We start from the raw sequence: 20,650 nt of genomic DNA, 5'->3' as shown, positions 1-20,650 counted from the left end.
TGTATAAGTATGTTTTCATCTCTTTCTGCAGCTTTCTCCAGAACGTGATCTATAGCCCCAAATGCATTATATTGATGATGAAATACAGTTTGATGGCAATCGGGGCGATATAAAAAATTTCAATTGGACGTACTTCTAGAATCATCTACGTATGATCTGATGATGACCGGATGGGCGGGGGATCGTTTATAATTCCGTGGGCAGCGTTATATCATTCATCTAGTGTGGGTCATATGTTCATCATAACAGTTCTGTATCGTATCGCTCTCGCTCGGCATCGCTCTCTGCACTATCTCGCATACGTGCACGCGCACTGAATAAAGACCACAATGTACCTTTAATCCCAATATTCGTCTGACCACACCCCTATCAGCTTACCCATATAAGCAGGGGTGGGGCCACCCACTCGCCTCCTTCTCGCTTTCACCACAAGGAAGAAGTGCCTCGGTAGATCCCCACACTTGACACCATGATGGAAGAAAGGTTTAGGAGCAGCTTGGGAAACAAGGATACGTTGACATCATATCTTTATTTTCTCTCTCACTATTTTCGAGAAAATACGGCGATATTGTCTTCGTACTGGAGGGTCTGGAAGATGATGATCATTCTAAAAACCCTCCACCGGTTTTCGTATTGGGAGCACGCCGCTGCATGCTTCTCAACTGCAGTTCCTTGCTGTGTTTGTTGGGGTGAAACCTGTCAGGCCACAGCTGAACTGTCGGACATGCCGCTGTTGTGAGAAGCGGTGCGTTCCAGGTTGGGTGAGTAGTGTTTTGCTGGCAGGCTCCACTTGTCTGTTAGTGCTATGGGGGCTACTTGACAATGTTTATGGAAACCGGCCCCAGGCTAGGGTCCTTTGTTCAGCCACCTAGGCGACAGAAGGCCTTGGTCTGAAGACCATTATAGTTTTAACTAGTGGGCCGCGACCATTAACACTGGTGATCCCTGTGTGTTCTGGACGAGTGGACATCTCTCTGTCACCGTGTTAAGGCCCCATCTTTCATATCCAAATGAGAGTATTCCTTCACGAGGGGATATGTGCATGGATGTGCGATAGCGGCAGATCCATGTTCAAATCAGCTACACAGGCCAGTTTGGTATTGTGCTGATTCCGTCGGGTGTTGGTAAAATCACCGTTGTAAAGCAGTGTTGACATCTTGTTTCTCTGTTCTCTTAAACAGTGAGGAGAGGTTCAGAACGGCGGCCTGTCTGGGTGAGTGTTATGTCATTGTTTACATGTTCAGTTGATAGCTGCTTAGCTTACGGTTAGCCAGTCAGCTGTTAACTGCTGCGTTAGCCTGCTGGATCGCTGCATGGCCTGCTTAGGGCCTACTATTAGCCAGTCAGCTGTTAGCTGCGGGGCTAGCATGTCGTGGTCGCTAGGTAACGTTGGCTTGCTGCAATAGGCCATGGCTGGCGCGGGGTAGCTTAGCTTCTCGCGCGCCGCCGTGAGCTCGCTTCTGATCGCGTGCGTCGTTAGCTCGGCGTCTCGCAAGCAGAAGCAGTAGCACCCGAACGGTTGGATCGGCCGTTAGCTTGATGCTATTCTGTTGAACGTGCTTTGATTTTAACATGTTTTACACTCTTGACCGCGACGTCATCCTTGACAGGGGATGTTTCGTCGACCCTGCCCTGAGCCTGGACGGCAAGGTTGCATCAACGGGGGACTGTAGTACGGGTTGGGGCGGTGACGCTACCCAGTTCGGACAACACAGGAGCGGCTGTGTTCCTACGGTGTCTGTGACTGCACTTCGCTGATCTGCGTTCCGGGTAGGAACGGGGTTGACCAGACCTCATAACACGTCTTCTGGTTTTACTTTGCTAAATGTATTGTGAATAACGGTGTTTTTTCCCAAAACGTGTGTTGTTGCAATGCATTTAGGATACGTTGCGGGTTATGTGTGAGCTGTTTTTTGTCACTGGCAGTTAGCTTCTCCGTGTAAAATCGGGATGTAATGATCTGGTTGTTGTGTGAGAAACATCATGGTGTTTATATGTACCGTGTACTCGCAACTAAGGTAACTAACCTATGAAGCTATGCTTGGTGACAAGTGAGTAAAAGAATGTTCTTTCTCAGACTGTAATGACAATGAACAGTGTGTTCACACATTAACAGGTTTTCCTGTTTTAACTGGCCGTATTGAGGGTAAAATAGGAGGATTGTGTTTCCCCCCCGGTTCCCTGGGGACTTTTTCATCCTCCTATCAGACATGTTGTGCATTAATTGTGTCTTTTGTGTGGTAGGGATACGATGTAACTCTTAGCTTGATTGCTGAGGTTGTGCTAAATCTGCTGGAGAAACTTATTTCCTAAAGGGAAATTGGATTGGTTGCTGTCATGTGTGCTTAGCAAGGCCTGTGGTCGATACTAATCAAGAATGATGTATTCTCTCATTGTGAAAAAAACGGCGTTCCTCTGTTGAGTGTTTTTTGCCATTTTTTGTAGGTGATGATGGGTTGTGTGTGTCATGTGACCTACAACTGGGTTGTACTGGCCACAGAAGCACATGTGTATGTTGGACCGGGGTTCTTAGAGCCCTCTCTATTCTGTGTTTTTCCTTAGTAAAAATCAGATAGCAGGTTAGCTCATGCGCTGTGTGGAGCTGTGAAACGCTTCATAGAGCTGACTATGACTGTGTCATATTCTCTTTTTGTCGTTACATCGTATCATGGGTGTGGGGTCGTAAAGGGGTGAACTGGTAACCTTTCCTCTCCCCATTGTTCTGTCGGTCAGGGGTACACCCCCTGTCCTTCAAGGTTCCCGTCACGTGGCGGTTCGGCACGTTACAGGGGGGGGGGGGGGGAGGGAGTTCCTGGTCCCACGGCCTGGTATATTGGGCGTGTGCACCGCAGGAATTCCCCCGCCATAGAGTACGTCACCGTGCGCGTCTCTGTTGGTAGGACTTCCGTGTGCTGTTCAGGTCCATGTGATGGATCTGTTTTCAGGGGGGGTGGTCAGGGCTCCTCCTCACCAAGCGCCTATTCAGGCCTTCTGTGAGTTCGGACTCCTTCTTCCATGTGAGGAAGCCTCCATCAGAGTACAGAGCCTTCCTCCTCAGATTGTCAAAGTGAGTGGACCCTCTAGAAGGGTCCTTTTCTATTGTATGTATATTCGATTCAATTCGTTTATTGAGTGTGTATGGGTTCAGTGCCTCTTCCCCGGAGGCCCTAAAACCAGTTTTTTACATGGCTCAAGGTGCAATATATTCTTTTCAATCTGTACAGCTCGCGTGGGAAGTCTCTCTGGGGATCCCCGTCTCTTTCCTATGGGAGGGTGGTGGGATGTAAAAATGTGAAATTTTTTTACCCCGGCTGTGTAGACTGGGATACATACTGTTGATGCTTCCTTCTTTCTATTCCAGAAGTGTTGGAGTTAGGGAGTGTCACACCCCTCTTGTCGTTCCCCTGGGCGCCTTGGGGATTCAATGACAGGTCTAAATAGCCTGTTCATTGATGGGGGTGTGTCCCGACGCACGTATAGTGCTAGCTCGCTGTAAACAGGCGATTGACTGGCACGCCTTGGTTGCTTGTGGTTGAAACAGCGTTTTTATAAAGCAACTGAGATGGGGGTTTTTCCTCTTCCGACGACCACATCCCATGACCTGGGTGGGTTGTCGACGGATTCTCGTTCATGTCTGGGGGATGATGACGGGATGGATCTGAACATACGTGGTGGGGTCTCACGCCCTTGGGGTGGGCCACCAGGCGCGGTTCGTCCGAACGTCTGGGTGGCGCCTTCTTTTCATGTTAAGATCAACACGCATATCTGCCCTTCTCCTGGAGTAGGCATGTCGGCGTGGTTAGGGCACGGGACTGGTTCTGGTCACGCTGGTCCAGATCAGTTGAACCCGTTGTCCGCCGGGGATGCAGATCTGCTGTTCTGGTACCCTGAGGGACTTGGGCTTTTTTCAGGGGGAAAAATGCCAGGTCGGTCTGGGTGTCACAGGGTTAAGCGCTATGGAGACCCTGGTTGGGTATGTTTTTACTCAGCACTGTCGTCATGGCTTACAGCCATGCCATTCTGTACGCGCTCGATCTCGTCGGATCTCGGCCGCTACACAGGTTGGTCCTGGTTAGTACTTGGTTGGGAGACCGCCTGGGAATACCAAGTACGGTGTGCTTAGGGGCTGGTTCTCCATTATTTTTCGCTCCTCTCTCACGCATGGCGAAGAGGGGCCTGTGGGGGTGGTTTTTTGACCTCCTCTGGTGACCCTGTGCTTCCCGTACCGCCAGGCCCGGTCCGAAGTGATGTTTGCGACCCGTAGGCCTGGGTTAACCCTTTTTGGAAACTGAAACACTTGTACTGCGGTATAGCCGGTGTATACCCGCAGGTGTGTTTTGGAGTTTTTTCTTGAGGGGTTATAGGAACAACCACCGCATTGGGTAACACCGAGGTGGTTGATTCCCTGGTGTGTTGGTGCAGTGTCAACTCCCGGGTTCACCGTTTGAGGGTGCCCCTGCACGTTCATGACGTCTGCCAATCGTGTCAGCCTTCTCTGCCTCGACCCCTCTGGGTGGGGGTTTTTAAATGGAGGCTTGGTCATGCAACAACGCCAGCATACGCCCCTTCCGCCGGGGCAGCTGTGTTCAGCTGTCCCCTCTGGCGCCTGTCTCGTCCGCAGTCTCCAGGCTAGGGTTGACAGCCTGTTGCCTGGTTTTTCCCCGGTGCGCTGCCTGCTTCCGTTGGTTAACCTTTTTTGTGTGCTTACGGCCATGCTGACTGTCTGTTCTGCAGGGTCAGTGTGCCAGGCGGTGTACTGTTGGGGGGACGGGGCCCGCTCGGCTTACGGCCATACCGACCTGAACACGCCCGATCTCGTCCGATCTCGGAAGCTAAGCAGGTTCTGGCCTGGTTAGTACTTGGATGGGATTCCGCCTGGGAATACCAGGTGCAGTAACTGAGGGGCCTTTGTCCGAATACGCTGGCGATGTGGGGGGCGGGGCACTACGTGCCCACCTGGTGGGGTCTTGATGCTGGCATCATGGACTTCTCCGGGCCCCCATTCTAGGGAGTCCAGTCCTTTTGGTGGGTCTGGGTCTTCCTTCATGCTCCGCTGCTACGGCCTTGCCACGGGGTTGGGTTTGCCCTTGACCCCGTGATTCTGGGGGCAGTAACGAGGTTGTTCCTCCGTTTGTTCCCGGGTGGCATGCGGGTTGTGCGTGTGTGTAGTCGTGGGGTCAAGCCACGGTCTGCTCACCCTGTGCGTTGAGTTGCTTGAGTGCCTCTTCGCACGGTCGGGTCCGTCGCCCTCCCGTGAAGCCCCTAATAGGGGGGGTGCCCGCCATTAGGGTGGGTCGGGGGGGCTCGGCCCTCCCTGTTCTGATGGTTTGTGGGGGGCTGTCAGCGGGGTGTATTTGTCGGCCGTTGGCTCTCGCTCGGCCTCCCTTGTGCAGAGAGCGATGCCGAGCGAGAGCGATACGATACAGAACGTTAGGTTATGACTATAACCAAGTTCTGTTAGTATAGCGACGCTCTGCATCCGACGCCGCTGCAGCCTTTGACCTCGCCTTGTGGCGAAAGCTTGGGAAGGAGGCGAGTGGGTGGCCCCACCCCTGCTTATATGGGTAAGCTGATAGGGGTGTGGTCAGACGAATATTGGGATTAAAGGTACATTGTGGTCTTTATTCAGTGCGCGTGCACGTATGCGAGATAGTGCAGAGAGCGATGCCGAGCGTCGCTATACTAACAGAACTTGGTTATAGTCATAACCTAACGTTTATATGGAACACGTTCAAGAATAACGCTGAATCTTACCGGATCTTCCTCGCGCCGTTGGACGATCAGCGTGGTGTAGACCGTTTTCGATTATGGGATGTTTATCCTGATGAACCATTTCCAGCTTGTATAATACTATATACGTCCAAATCATGTTGTTTATCGAGTTATTGGCAATGGATCGCTATATATTGTGACGAGCCAGAGTGCCGGCAGCCAAACCGAGTGCCCGGAAGTAATATGGCCGACCAGCACAACCTCCACAGCACTTCCTGTTTGGCGATTGCGCCGATCGGCCACCAGATGGCGCTCCTGAACCGCCAGAGAGCTCAGTGGGTCCTCCTGGTGGATCTCAGGCCAGCGGAGGGGAAATATGAATCCGATCACAGATTTTTGAAATATTGATATTAAAGACGCTGTAAAGCGTCCTTCGGCAACTTGAGCATGGCCGGGAATGACGCTGTAAAGCGTTTCCCGGCAGTTAAAGTGAAATTAACACGGAAATGATATGACCTCACCTGCATTCTGCATAAGGGAAATTCTTTTTTGAGGGAAATGATTATTTCATGAGAGAAATCATTTTCACATGGGCTAATTCATACAATAGCCTATCAGCGCAGATGCTACAACTCCAGTGTTGGCCTTCAGAATGCAGTGGCAACGAGGCTCATGCTAAAAAATGTAAAGGCACCCGACAGGGCTGCCCATTAATCCCAACTGTTTTTAACAATTCCCCCCTCTTCTACACAGGGACCGCATCGATCCCTTCTTCTATAAGTTTCAATACAAGAACGTGGAGTACTCATCGGGCCGCAACAAGACCTTCCTGTGCTACCTGATCGACAAGAACAACGAGTTCGCCAAGGACGGGGTGATGAGAGGCTACCTGGAGGATGAACACTCCGGGGCCCATTCAGAGGAGGCCTTCTGGATACAGACCCTGCCCGACTACGAGCCCTCACTCAAATACACAGTCGTATGGTATGTGTCATTTCATACGTTTAGAACCTTTATTTAAACTCAAAAGACAACTGAGGTTTCCCTCATCTACAGTCACGTCGAGTGTACATATAGAGTTAAGCAAAAAAGGCATATAAAATCACACAGAATATAACAGACATAACAATAAGGCAAGTAAGGATAACAATCAATTAAAATGTACCACTTGATTGACAAAGGTTGGAGATCAAGCTTTTAAACTCTGCAACAGAGGGGAGAATCTCAAGCTTTAAGGACTGTTGGAGTTCATTCCATGAGCTAGAGGGGCATCATAGCGAAATGCAGATTTACCCTGTTCTGAGCAAACCTTAAGGACTAGCCAGTCACTAGAACGGGTTCCATAGGTACCAATAATGATGTAGTACAGTGGTCGCAATAGGCAGCCCGCAGGCTGAAATTGGCCTGACAGCAATAATATCTGGCCCGTCAGATTATTTTGAGAATATGATTTCTTATATTTAAGCTATAATGTCCAAACAGAGAAACTACCACCACCTAAAGAATGCTTATTATACTTTGTTTTATCCATGCTGAGAGTGAATAACAGGTAGGCTATAGGCAGCAAGGTGCAATGTAGCGCTTGCTCAACATGAATAAAGTCGGTGGACAGCACCTGGTGCTGAAATAGCAAACAAGCAGTGTGGTATGAAATTAAAACACCATTTTAGTAAGTCATTCAAAATGTATCTTTACTTATATGACTGTGACGGCACCACACAACAGTGCAATTAAACTGACGTCAAATCGGAGCAAAAAAAGCTGAATCTGCTTCAAGAAGAGGCTACATTAGGTATATAAGAATTACAAGGAGACATTCATTAACTAAATTAAAAATACAATTTGGCTTTTAACCCTCTAAAGCCGGGCGCAACACTAGACATATCTTTGGATCAGTTTGTAAACTTTGTAATAAAGACGCGCCCACTGGCAGTGCGCGGAAGTAAAGATAGATAGATAGATAGATAGATAGATACTTTATTAATCCCCTTGGGGAAATTCAGGGTATCTCGCAGCTCACATAGTATACAGACATTGACCGTTCCCATACAGTTATTACACGTTATGTCTGCATCATGAATTAAAAAGTACATGATAAAATTCAATTGAATCATACCCATCAATATTAAATATGAGCGTGATTAGATAAAAGCAGGTGTATAAAAACAGTGTATAAAAACAGGTGTAAAAACAGATGTAAAAACAGGTGTAAAAACAGGTGTAAAAACAGGTGTGTGGGTCAGAGGTCAGGTCCCCCACACTATAATACGCTGTTGTACAGTCTGATGGCTGTGGGGACAAAGGACCTCCTGTGCCGCTCAATCCGTGAGTGCAGGGAGATGAGCCGTCCACTGCGACTGCTGCTCTGACCCACCATAGAATCATAGAATAGCATAGAATCTTGAAATATCTAGATTGGTTGTTTTCTCTGGACTGCATCTAATCTGCTGTATCTATCTATTTATCATATCTATGTCTGTCACTATAGCCAATGGAAATGCTAGAAATGGTCACGTGGGCTGGGAGAACCAATGGAAAATTCCTATAGTTTCTCAATAGTCCAGTCCACTCCACAGAACAGGCAGTCAGATAAACGCGCTGGTTGCACGTAATGTAGAGGCACTTGTGTCTGGTTTTATAATAAAATGGCAAAAAGACAAAGGTATAATGTTCAGTGCAAACCTTTATTATATATAATAATGGGTGTAGAACAAACTGCTCGTTTACAGTTCATTATGCCCCCTATGGAGCTCATTCATTTGATCCATTTTCTGCCTTTGCCACAAATGTATGTCTTAATTATAAGGTGGTCTGTCACAATTTCACTATCGATTTATTAAATTAGCCATTGTTTTTGGTTCTGGCCCGCCATATAATGGCTTGGAAAAAATTTCACTACCACACTACAGACGGTTAACCTTTCACTACCACACTACAGAACCTTCACTACCACTACAGAACCTTCACTACCATCCTACAAAGGGTTAACCTTTCACTACCACACTACAGAACCTTCACTACCACTACAGAACCTTCACTACCACCCTACAAAGGGTTAACATTTCACTACCACACTACAGGCGGTTAACCCTTTCACTACCACAACAGCAGGTACAACTTTCACTACCACACTACAGAAGGTTACACTTTCACACTACAAAGGGTTAATCCTTTCACTACCAAACTACATACGGTTAACCCTTTCACTACCACACTACAAATGATTAACCGTCTGTAGTGTGGTAGTGAAAGGGTTCAACCGAATTTTACGTGCCTCCTAATCAGAACCCATAAGGCTTTCAAACTCAGTCCAACACGTCCTCCTCTTTCGTCCCCAGGTACGTGTCATCTAGTCCCTGCGCAGCTTGTGCACACAGGATCGCGGAAGTCCTGAAGGCCAGGACGGCCTTAAAGCTGACCATCTTCATGGCCCGGCTGTGGGAGTGGGAGGAGCCGGCGATCCAGGAAGGGCTGAGGGCCATGCACGCCGCAGGGTGCAAGCTGAGGGTGATGAAGCCCCTGGACTTCGCCTACACCTGGGACACGTTTGTGGAGCATGACGAGCAGCCTCTCAACCTCTGGGAGGACTGCAAGGACAACACTGAGTACTATCAAGAGAAGCTGGCTGAGATTCTGGACTGACCAGTGAGTGGGACTAGGGGCAATACCTTATTATTAGGGCTGTCAAAATTAATATGTATATATTTTTTATTAGTTTGATTAGTAGAACAAAAAAACAACACAATTAATGGCATTACCATTTTTGACCCCAACTGCCTCCCTAACTTAAAAAAAAATGATATAAATCTGTTTATTTACACTTATTTACAATTTTTTAATAGAGATTTTCCGAAGGAGCTGTATGCCAACAAAGACGTTGTTGAATGAACAACAACATATTTATTCACAAAATGGATCCCCATTCCTCTGACTGGTGACCGCAGCACCAACTGATTCATTTAGCTACATCTTTTCCATTTGCATCAATTGCGATTAATTAATGGGTTTGACAACCCTTTTTATTATATATAACTAACTAATAACTAACGCTTTCTGAATACAAGGAGAAAGATCAAAGTGTCAGGAAAGAGTTTAGGTCACATGTCACACATATCATGAAGTCTACTATGTATTAGATCACGAGACAGAGTGGGTTATAGAAATTAGATCACGCCTATGGGTGGTTGTTAGGCCCGAGGTGCAGCCGAGGGTTGTTAGACCCCCATAGGCGTGATCTAATTTCTATAACCCACTCTGTCGTGTGATCTAATGCTTTTATACAATGGCCGATGTCATCCAACCTTATTGCTATACAATAAACACACATTAATTGAAGATTTATTGACAAAACCATCCGCAGAAAAAGTAGTTCCCAAAAAAAAGGAGAGAAGTTGCCTCCATGTGAAAGCAGCTCGGAAGTGCATCCAACTGTTCTCAGTAACACATCCAACAAACTAACACATCCAACTGTCTCTCAACTAACACATCCAACAAACTAACACATCCAACTGTCTCTCAACTAACACATCCAACAAACTAACACATCCAACTGTCTCTCAACTAACACATCCAACAAACTAACACATCCAACTGTCTCTCAACTAACACATCCAACAAACTAACACATCCAACTTTTCTTTTTATAGAATATGTTGTCGAATCTAAGAATGACCTCTCTCTGTCTGAGTTTCAGTATATAAGGGAAGAATGAAAAATGGGAGTACTGAACTGGATCTGCTGACCAGTCAGGACTTAAGTCCAACCTCCATCTTATTTACATCTTAACCAGCTGTTGAGTTAACTAACCTCTCCCAAACTCAACTCAGAAGCTCTGTGTGACCTTTTTCAGGAACATCTGTTTCTGACAGTTACTCATTTCGATTTCCATCTGTCACTGAAATGACGGATGAACCCTCTTTATCTGACTGAAGAGCCAGATGTTCATCTCCCCCTATCTGTTTACGACAGGATGAAAACCTCTATCTCTGCCTCTTCAGGGAGGACTAGATCAGGGAGGGTTGGACCAGGGAGGGTTGGACCAGGGAGGGATAGACCATGGAGGGTTGGACCAGGGAGGGATAGACCATGGAGGGATAGACCATGGAGGGTTGGACCAGGGAGGGTTGGACCAGGGAGGACTAGATCAGGGAGGGTTGGACCAGGGAGGGTTGGACCATGGAGGGCTGGACCAGGGAGGGATAGACCAGGGAGGGTTGGACCAGGGAGGGATAGACCATGGAGGTTTGGACCAGGGAGGGATAGACCAGGGAGGGTTGGACCAGGGAGGGATAGACCAGGGAGGGATAGATCAGGGAGGGTTGGACCAGGGAGGGATAGACCAGGGAGGGATATACCAGGGAGGGATATACCATGGAGGGCTGGACCAGGGAGGGATAGACCATGGAGGGTTGGACCAGGGAGGGTTGGACCAGGGAGGACTAGATCAGGGAGGGATAGACCAGGGAGGGATAGATCAGGGAGGGTTGGACCAGGGAGGGTTGGACCAGGGAGGGATGGATCAGGGAGGGATAGATCAGGGAGGGTTGGACCAGGGAGGGTTGGACCAGGGAGGGATAGACCATGGAGGGTTGGACCAGGGAGGGATAGACCAGGGAGGGATAGATCAGGGAGTGATAGATCAGGGAGGGTTGGACCAGGGAGGGATAGACCATGGAGGGTTGGACCAGGGAGGGATAGACGCGTCTCTACAATTCGTAGCCGCATTTCTGCAGACCCCTCTCTGATTGGTTGAACTCCATTTTTGCAGACCCCTCCCATTTCTGCAGACCCCTCTCTGATTGGTTGAGCGAAGCCCCTCTCTGATTGGCCCCCCGCATGAGCCGAGACAAGCTCCTCTAGCCAGGAGTTGAAACTCCGTTAACTCCAGAGAGAGAGGCTGAACGCAATTTATACGCATGGAAGTATTGATTACGCCATAACGAATCATTAAAAAAATATACCGTTAACTGGAATATGTTGTGTGTGCCTTTACACATGTTGGATAGGATTATGTAATTGGTTTGTATAGCGTCGCGTATAACGTTATTTCGCGTGACTTCACGGTTTATTCACATTTCACAACACAGCCAGCGTTCAACTTGTTTACACTCCCCACTTACTGTACAATGTAACATTTAGATTAACCCAGTTGTCTATCTGTATGTCATATGTTACGATGAATTGAAAATGGGGGACCCTGATGTAAACAAGACGAAAGTCTTTCTCTGGGGTCTGCATTCCCTTAACAATTGTATGTATTGAGCTGTACTGTGTACTGTACCCATTCTGCAATCTGTTAATAAAGTTTTCAATCAATTCAATCAATCAATAACTAGACAGTTACAATATAACATTTAGATTAATTAACCCAGTTAATGCCTTAAGAGAGAGGCTGGTGGTCAAGTCAAGAGTTATTTGTCACAAGTTGTTTATTTGCATACAAGTTTACAATGAAATGCGGGTGGTCTTGCCCGCAACGATGTGCATAATACAATAGTAATAACATAAAGACGATGAATTGAAAATGTCTAGGCCTACCACAAGTTCAAAATCTGGTATGTCATAAATGTCTAGATGTAGCAGTACTGTCCATCTGTCTACCTGTATGTCATATATGTTATCATGAATTGAACATGGGGGACCCTGATGTAAACAAGACGATGAATTGAAAATGTCTAGGCCTACCACAAGTTCAAAATCTGGTATGTCATAACAGATGGACAGTACTGCTACATCTAGACATTTATGACATACCAGATTTTGAACTTGTGGTAGGCCTAGACATTTTCAATTCATCGTCTTGTTTACATCAGGGTCGTAGAGACGCGGGATAGACCATGGAGGGCTGGACCAGGGAGGGCTGGACCAGGGAGGGATAGACCAGGGAGGGATGGACCAGGGAGGGATAGACCAGGGAGGGATAGACCAGGGGCAAGCCAGGCATCTTTTGGGGGATCTCCAACATCAAGGCATGCAAAGATTTTATTCTGTGTATGGATGGAATTATTATTGAGTCAGTTTCATAATCAGCCAACTCAGCCAACATCAACTTAGGACTGCAATGTTTTCAAACATATAATTTTGAGCTCAACATTTAAAGGTGGGGTAGGCAAAATATATATTTTTACAACCATTTTGATAATATTTGGTGAAATTCTCTTTACATCCCAATAGCTACCAATAATAAATCCACTGCTCTGAGTGAAAACAATCCAGTATCTATGACTGTCTCGTTAGTGTCCCAGGGCCTCTAACCAGTCATTCCAAAATCTCTGGGTGGCCTGAATCAGAATGTTGTTAGATGCCAGGTGGTGTTTTCCAGGGTCACATCAGAAAACGAAAGCCGTCATAACGTTAGTCGTCTAAAAATACAGTGTGATGCTGCATGCTGCTCAGAGGCTGGGAAATATTTTGTATTATTATTATTATTATTATAATTCTTTTAAATCCAACTTGAAGCCGCCACACTTAAAAAGTGATACAGAGCTTGCTCTATCTCTGACGGACATCTCACTCTTACCCCATCTTGAATGGCAAAGATAATTTCAATTACCGTCGTGCAAGATAATATCTTGTCTCTCCCATAATGGAGATGCTATTTCAAGTCGAACTCTGGACATTTATCCTCTGTCTCTTCCTCTTTCTCATCACAGGAATCCAGTCGACTGAGAATGTACCCCCTCGCCCCCTCTGTCTGTGCACTCTTAGCGTAGTCATTTTTATGAATCAATTAAAAATCTATTATGATTGTAAAGGGCCTGCGTGCCATTTGCCTATGATGTGTTTGTGTGTGTACAAATGCACGGTATGTCAAGCCTGCTTTAAATACCACCACAAAGCTCCATGCAGCCACCCAGATCCACCTGGCAGTTGCCTACATAGACATAAAGGCTAGATGACTCACCCGGGCTGCTGGCCAATGGAGACCGACGTTGCCACATGGCGACCATCTTGCCACAGGCAGCACGCCGACTCATAACATGAATGTCTATGGTGCATGTACTATTGAAATAAGTTAACTAGGGATGTCCCGATAAATTTTTTTTGCTCCCGATCCGATCCGATCATGTGATTTTGAGTATCTACCGATACCGATCTTTCCCGATCTCACATTACATTCACCCTGAATGTTGACGTTATCCAGGTGAAAAGTTAACTTCATTCAAGCGAGGCATTGCAATCCTTGACATAAATCATTTGATATATAATCTTTTTTTTTAACAAATGTTTTTTTATTTTTAATATTTTTTTGACATGACATACAAACATTTACAGTAGAAATCCACTATAAAACACATAATTTGATGTATAATTAAATCAAAGGAAATGCGTTTGGGTCTGAGAGTGTGGCTGGTCTGCCGTTCTGCAGCTGGATACTATTGGTTTGTTTTGGCAAAATTCTTCTGCTGTGTGACAATAAATAAATAAATGATGATATGCAATTTAAAACCAAAACTAAGGCCTCAGTATGAGTTTAAGACGTGAACATGGTCATGTTTGTTGAATAAAAAAAATGAAAAAAAAAAAATGTTAAATCCCGATTTTCTTTTTTTTTTCGATCCCGATCTTCGGAAAATCACGTGATTGGCCCCGATCCCGATCACGTGATCGGGACATCCCTAGAAATAACCATAGCTTGCTCAATTTTCAACAGATTTTCAAACGGTTTGGTTTGTTATAAACGTCAGAGATGTAGTTATCATACTGCAGTGCATACTTAATAACAATGGACTTTCATATGAACATTATTTCAACATGTCCAAGCATCCTGAATCAGAGCCACGTTAATAAAGTTTGTCATAAACCAAACTGTTTGTAAATCGGTTGAAAATTGAGCAAGCTATGGTCATTTCAATAGTACATGCACCATAGACATTCATAGTACGAGGCATGCTGCCTGTGACAAGATGGCCGCCGGTGAACTACGCTGGAGACTCCGCCATCTAGTTATATACATATATCTGTGGTTGCCTGGCCTCTGCTCTCTGGGTCTGGTCTGGCCTGGCGGGACTCCTCTGTGGATCAGCTCTTCAACATCAAGATGCAACGGGGGGGAAAAACATGGCACATTCTCTCTCTGTGTCCCCTCAGGCAATAATAATATTATGTCCTTTTGTGTCTTCTAATTCTATTTGGGATTCTAAGATTAAAGCTGCACTATTACAAAACTGGCACCCCTTGTGGTTGTGAACATTAACTGCACCTTGTTTTAAACATGGCGGCTAAAATAATACGGTAACAACAAAAGAGATGTTGAAGCTCGGTAACTTTGGTCATGTTTTTACATTTTTGTTTCATGCTCTAGAAATTTTACTTTTGTAGAATTTCGATATGATTATCATATGAAGACTTTAACTTTAGAAAACTGGGGATTATTAAGTTATATGTTTCAGAACATGTCTATGACTCTATGTGAGACACCAAACACCATTCTTTCTTTGTGTTTTGTTATGTTTTACCTTCATTGTAATGAGTAAATAAAGCTTTTCTACTGGAGGACAAAAATTAAGTTGCATCTGCACCTAATATGAATATAACTTCACTGTGATATTTATAACCAGTTAAATCACAATATTATATAAAGTTTTCTACTTTTCATATGATGTGGAGGTAAAAAGGTGTAGTTTGCCCAGTATTATATGTTGTGTAAGAAATAATAATAATAAAAAAGACATGACATTCAAATAAAGATGGTTCATTATGAATTACAGCTGTATTCATGTCATATTGATTCATTTACATGACCAATCTTCTCTGTTTATCTATGTGCCCTTGAGCAAGGCAATTGAACCCTTGCACTGAAGAACCATTTTGAAATGTTTTGCCCATATATTTGCAGTCCAAATCTAAATCACTTGGAGTGTGATTGTGATATATCACAAGAAAGTACTCAACCTCTATGCAGGGGTGTCAAACTCAATCACCAAGGGGGCCGGGCACACATAATAATACCTGAGGTATTTACTTGAGGTCACTTGCGTAATTGGTAATTTTGTTTATCTATTCAGTTTGTGCACCAGCTCAATATGTTGTTGTATGCACATCTGTTCATTCTCTGGTGCATCAATGAATACAAGGAGGGCTGTTTAAAAGGTGGTAAGGAGGCATCATTTATGAATAATTGGCGTATAGGATTAAATTAATTATTCACCTACAAGAGTTTGTAAGATTAGCAATTGTAGGCTAAACTGGTCCTGGACTTTTGGAGAACGAAGAACAACACCTCACTTTCGCTGGTCTCACGCAAAAATATTATTTCCACAGAGAGTAGGTATGTGAAATTCATTAAAATAATGATGCATTGGAGGCGGTTAGGTGGCCGAGCGGAGATTGTGTTCGTCACCAACCCGGGGTTGTCACCAGCTTGGCTGGCCGTCCGCACTAATACAATTGGCTGTATTAGAGGGTGGGAGAAGCTGGCGGGGTGGGTCCGGGTCGTTGTAAACAGCGACTCCTACAGTTCGGTCGGGGCGCCTGCTAAGCGCGGATAGGACTTGAGGGGGATAGTGTGATCCTCCCACACGCTACGCCCTCTCAATGAGAATCCGCGCTGCCAGGTGAAAAGAAGCGGTGATTGGCTGGACGTGTGTCGGAGGAAGCACGTGGTAGCCTCCACTCTCCCAGATGATCTGACTGTGGGGGGTAAGTGCGCAGCGACCAGGAAGGGACTGGGAATTGGCATACGACTAACATTGGGATGGGAGAAAATCGGAGGAAAATGGAGGGGGAAAAAGATCAATAAAAAATAAATAAAAAATGATGCATTTGCAAGCTAATAATACTTATTACAGTAGGTTTCAATTAGTTATTCACCCACCATAGTTTGTCAGATTAGCACGTCTAGGTTGTTCCTGGACTTGGAACACACACACAGATTTGATTTCAGAGTAGGTATGATGAATTAGCAATAATCCACTTGTTAAAGTAAACTTGGATGCAACCGGATAATACCACGGCTTGAGTCAAGTGAAAACAGATGACTGACAAGCTTTTAAACCCAAAAGTAAATAAAAACACAAGGTAGCTTACAAGTGAAGGCTAAATATTAGGTCCTCCTCCAATGGTCCACGAACGAACGATCCACACCATCAAGAGGTACAGCCACGACAGACAGCAAGCAGGAACAGAAAGGCTGGATGCAAGAGGCCTGTGTTGGCACTAGAGCAAACACATGGTGAGTTATGTCAAATTGGTCATATCTTTCATCTATCAATCTAGCTACTAACTGGGGAGACAAAGAACTTTTAGACTAATGAATATAGCAAGGGCGATCACGATCATTACTTCGCCGGGATACATTGTTGTGTTCACTCTGAGATAGATGGATAGAGGACAAGGTTGGAGGATGCAACTGAAGCCAATGTCGCAGAAGGGAGTATGTGCATTCACAGTCTTCCACCAGGAAGGGTCTGCCATGTTAACTGTGGGCTCTCATTATAAAGCCCAGGCGTGTCTCTATGGTCTCACCACGCACCTATGGAAAACTAGTAGAGGGCTTTAACCAAAAAACCAACAGCCAATACCCAGGTCTCATCCCGACATAGTCCACAGCTGTGCCCAATCACATTAGTCACTAATGTCAGTAATGTTCTGGGCACGGCTGTGGAATATTATCCTTCAACACAGTTCAAAGTCTCAGTTATGCAATAATCCACAGTGTATATTATGTTACTCCAATGGCCTGGTAATCCAAATGGGGGCATATTCCACAGTCTTAGTTGTCAAAAAGAAAGGTAAATTGATAGGAAAGGGATTAGAGAAGAGAAGCCTTTAATTGTCATGCAGATTAACACACACACACACACATGCACCAATCCAAGTGCTCCTGTCTGTCTTCGTCAGGGATGCATTGGGTTTCTCTTATTGGGAGGGGAAACTCTTGCGAGCACGGGGAGAACATGCAAACTCCACACAGAAAGGCCTGGGAGATACCTCACCTGCGTACCTGGCAACGCGGCAACCTAGTCCCCAAGTGGGAATTGAACCCAGGACCTTCTAGCTGTGAGGCGACAGTGTTAACCACTACACCACTGTGCCACCACATTAGTAGGGAGTGCCCTGTCAACCTGTGACATCTACTTTATATCACCACATTACTACTACTTTATATCACCACATTACTACTACTTTATATCACCACATTACTACTACTTTATATCACCACATTACAACTACTTTATATTACCACATTACTACTACTTTATTACCTCGACTTGCACTGATATTCTAGACTCTGTGGCTCCCAAGTCCAGACGTAGTAAAGCTCATTTAACACCATGGCTAAATGATTCCACGCGCACTCTCAGGCCCCGTTTAGACGGAAACGCTAGCAGGTGAATCCGCAAAAATATTTTTTCGGATGTGCCTTTCGTTTATACGTTTTTCGCACGTACTGCTTACGTCACAGGTAGCAGGTATGCGCCAGTAGCCGAGACGTAAACAAAGCAAGTATGTCTGACTATTATCAACGGAGATCACCTGAAGGCTACATTGGCAGTACTTTTAACCCTTTCACTGCCACACGACAGAAGGTTAACCCTTTACCAACCGGCTGTCGTGTGGCAGTGAAAGGGTTAAATACACAAGAATCTGTCCCGCGGCGTGAGTGGACCCACTGTCTGTGAGTGACTCTGCTTTGGTACAATCACATTCCCCATCCACAGTCTGCGAATCAGAGGCAGAGTAGGGCGGGTCTTCACAGCACGTCATGTGACATATGCGCCAATCGTGTGACAGCGGGGCTCCGTCGTTATAGCGTCGTCTGCACAGAGAATTCCACCCCAAAACGCTCGTCTAAACGTAAAATTTAAAGTGAAACCGCAAGATGACTTTTGCGGTTTCTGTTCACAAAACGCTCGTCTAAACGTAGCCTCAGAACGAAAGTGGGAAAAAGACAGGCTTCATGTCTCCCCCCAAATCCTGAGAGACTCCCTGTCGGACTACCAACAAGCTGTAAAAATATCTAAAACTGCAACAGCCACAAACCCCAGGTTCTTTTTAATGTCCTAAACTCTCTCGTCATCAACCCCTGTGATGTGTCCCCTGTTGTCCCCTCACCTGCTCTCTGTGAAAGCTTTCTAAATTTCTTCATTGATAAAATCTCTGCACACTTTTAATTTTACGTTTAGACAAGCGTTTTGGGGTGGAATTCTCCGTGCAGACGACGCTGTCACACGATTGGCGCATGTCACATGACGTGCTGTGAAGACCCGCCCTACTCTGCCTCTGATTCGCAGACTGTGGATGGGGAATGTGATTGGACCAAAGCAGAGTCACTCAGACAGTGGGTCAACTCACGCCGCGGGACAGATTCTTGTGTATTTAACCCTTTCACTGCCACACGACAGCCGGTTGTGTGATAGTAAAGGGTTAACCTTCTGTCGTGTGGCAGTGAAAGGGTTAAAAGTACTGCCAATGTAGCCTTCAGGTGATCTCCGTTGATATAGTCAGACATACTTGCTTTGTTTACGTCTCGGCTACTGGCGCATACCTGCTACCTGTGACGTAAGCAGTACGCGCGACCAAAGCCGTGACAACCCTTTCGTCATCGTTTTAACAGATTTATACGGTTTTACAGTTTAGACGAGAGCGCAAAGCTTTTGCGTTTCTAGGAATTCCACCCTGGAAGGTAGTCTCACTTTTTTGCGGTTTCACCCCGTAAAAACGCCGTTTCCGTATAAACGAAAGGCACATCCGAAAAAATATTTTTGCGGATTCACCTGCTAGCGTTTCCGTCTAAACGGGGCCTCAGACCATCTGACACCTCTGTTACTCCTCTCCCTCCCCCTCCTCTGCACCCCCAGCTCGCTGTTTTCGAGCCTGTCTCCCTCTCTGACGCAGTCAAACACCTGCGACCCACTAACTGCCCATCAGATAGCCTTCCCTCTCGCCTTCTCAAAGAAGCCTTTGAATCAGTTGGCCCAATTATTTTGTGGTTGATTAACACCTGCCTCAGCTCTGGATGTGTCCCTGCTGCCTTCAAGCACGCTGTGGTGCAGCCGTTATTTAAAAAGAAAAATCTCTACCCCTCTGTTCTTTCCAACTTCAGGCCCATTTCCCAACTTCTTTTTCTGTCCAAAGTCCTTGAGCGAGTAGTTTATATTCAGTTAGTCTTTCCTTGCCATAAATACCATCCATGAGAAATTCCAGTCTGGTTTTAAAACATCTCACAGCACTGAAACCGCACTCCAGAGAGTCCAAAATTATTTGCTCCTGGCCGCTGACTCAGGTAGTCCTGTGATCCTGGTGCTCCTCCCAGCCGCCTTTGATACGGTGGATCACAGGAGCCTACTGTCACGGCTAGAGCAGTACGTGGTAGGTGTGTAACGGTACACAGAAGCCACAGTTCGGTACGTACCTCGGTATTGGTGTCACGGTTCGGTACAACAGGAAATAAATATTTATAATTATTATTATATATTTATAATAATAATAATTATTATTAAATAGAATAATTTTCTATAGGCTTGCCGTGGTAGTCAGTGATACTGGTTCCATTCTGTGTTCAGGCATCCACTGAGTAAATTAATTGCCTACTGCCCCCTTAACAACTTAGGCTTGTTAAGTTTCAGTTTGTAGAGAGGATTTAACTGCACGTGAAGCCGAGACTGAAGACTAGATGACATGTTACATGTTGACATGTTACACAACAATGGCAGAGGATTTATCAATATTTTGGATTTAAACACAGTAGCAGTTCAACTGGAGAGGAGCTCAGATGATCAGTCCGGAAAAGTATTGCTTTTTTTTTCTTCGATCAGCTGTGAGTCCGCGGGAGAAGGTTGGCGTGTGTGTTGGTGAATGACACACCAACTTGGTGTGTGTCTGTGTGTGTCTTTCCATTCGTTAACATTATTGGGCGAACAAGAAAATGTAAGAAAACTGTAAAATTGTAATGACCCTGCTGTGTTACGAACATGATATAATTCATTCATGGTTA

At 45.6% G+C, this 20,650-nt stretch overlaps 1 protein-coding gene across 1 annotated transcript in view; it reads left to right on the top strand.

Annotated features, from left to right (window-relative positions):
- apobec2a (apolipoprotein B mRNA editing enzyme, catalytic polypeptide-like 2a) overlaps nt 1–15,406 on the top strand; it is a 67,468-nt gene extending 52,062 nt beyond the window's left edge. The window contains exons 3-5 of the mRNA XM_084316688.1: nt 6,466–6,696; nt 9,051–9,357; nt 13,365–15,406. Of these exons, the coding sequence (XP_084172814.1) occupies nt 6,466–6,696; nt 9,051–9,354 (535 nt within the window). The 3' untranslated portion in view covers nt 9,355–9,357; nt 13,365–15,406. The remainder of the gene's footprint in view (nt 1–6,465; nt 6,697–9,050; nt 9,358–13,364) is intronic.
- Nucleotides 15,407–20,650: the final 5,244 nt, after the last annotated feature.

The sequence above is a fragment of the Notolepis coatsorum genome (assembly GCF_963971535.1).
Source record: "Notolepis coatsorum genome assembly, chromosome: 6".
In the NCBI taxonomy this organism is placed as follows: domain Eukaryota; kingdom Metazoa; phylum Chordata; class Actinopteri; order Aulopiformes; family Paralepididae; genus Notolepis; species Notolepis coatsorum.
This window is presented reverse-complemented; position numbering and strand designations above follow the sequence as displayed.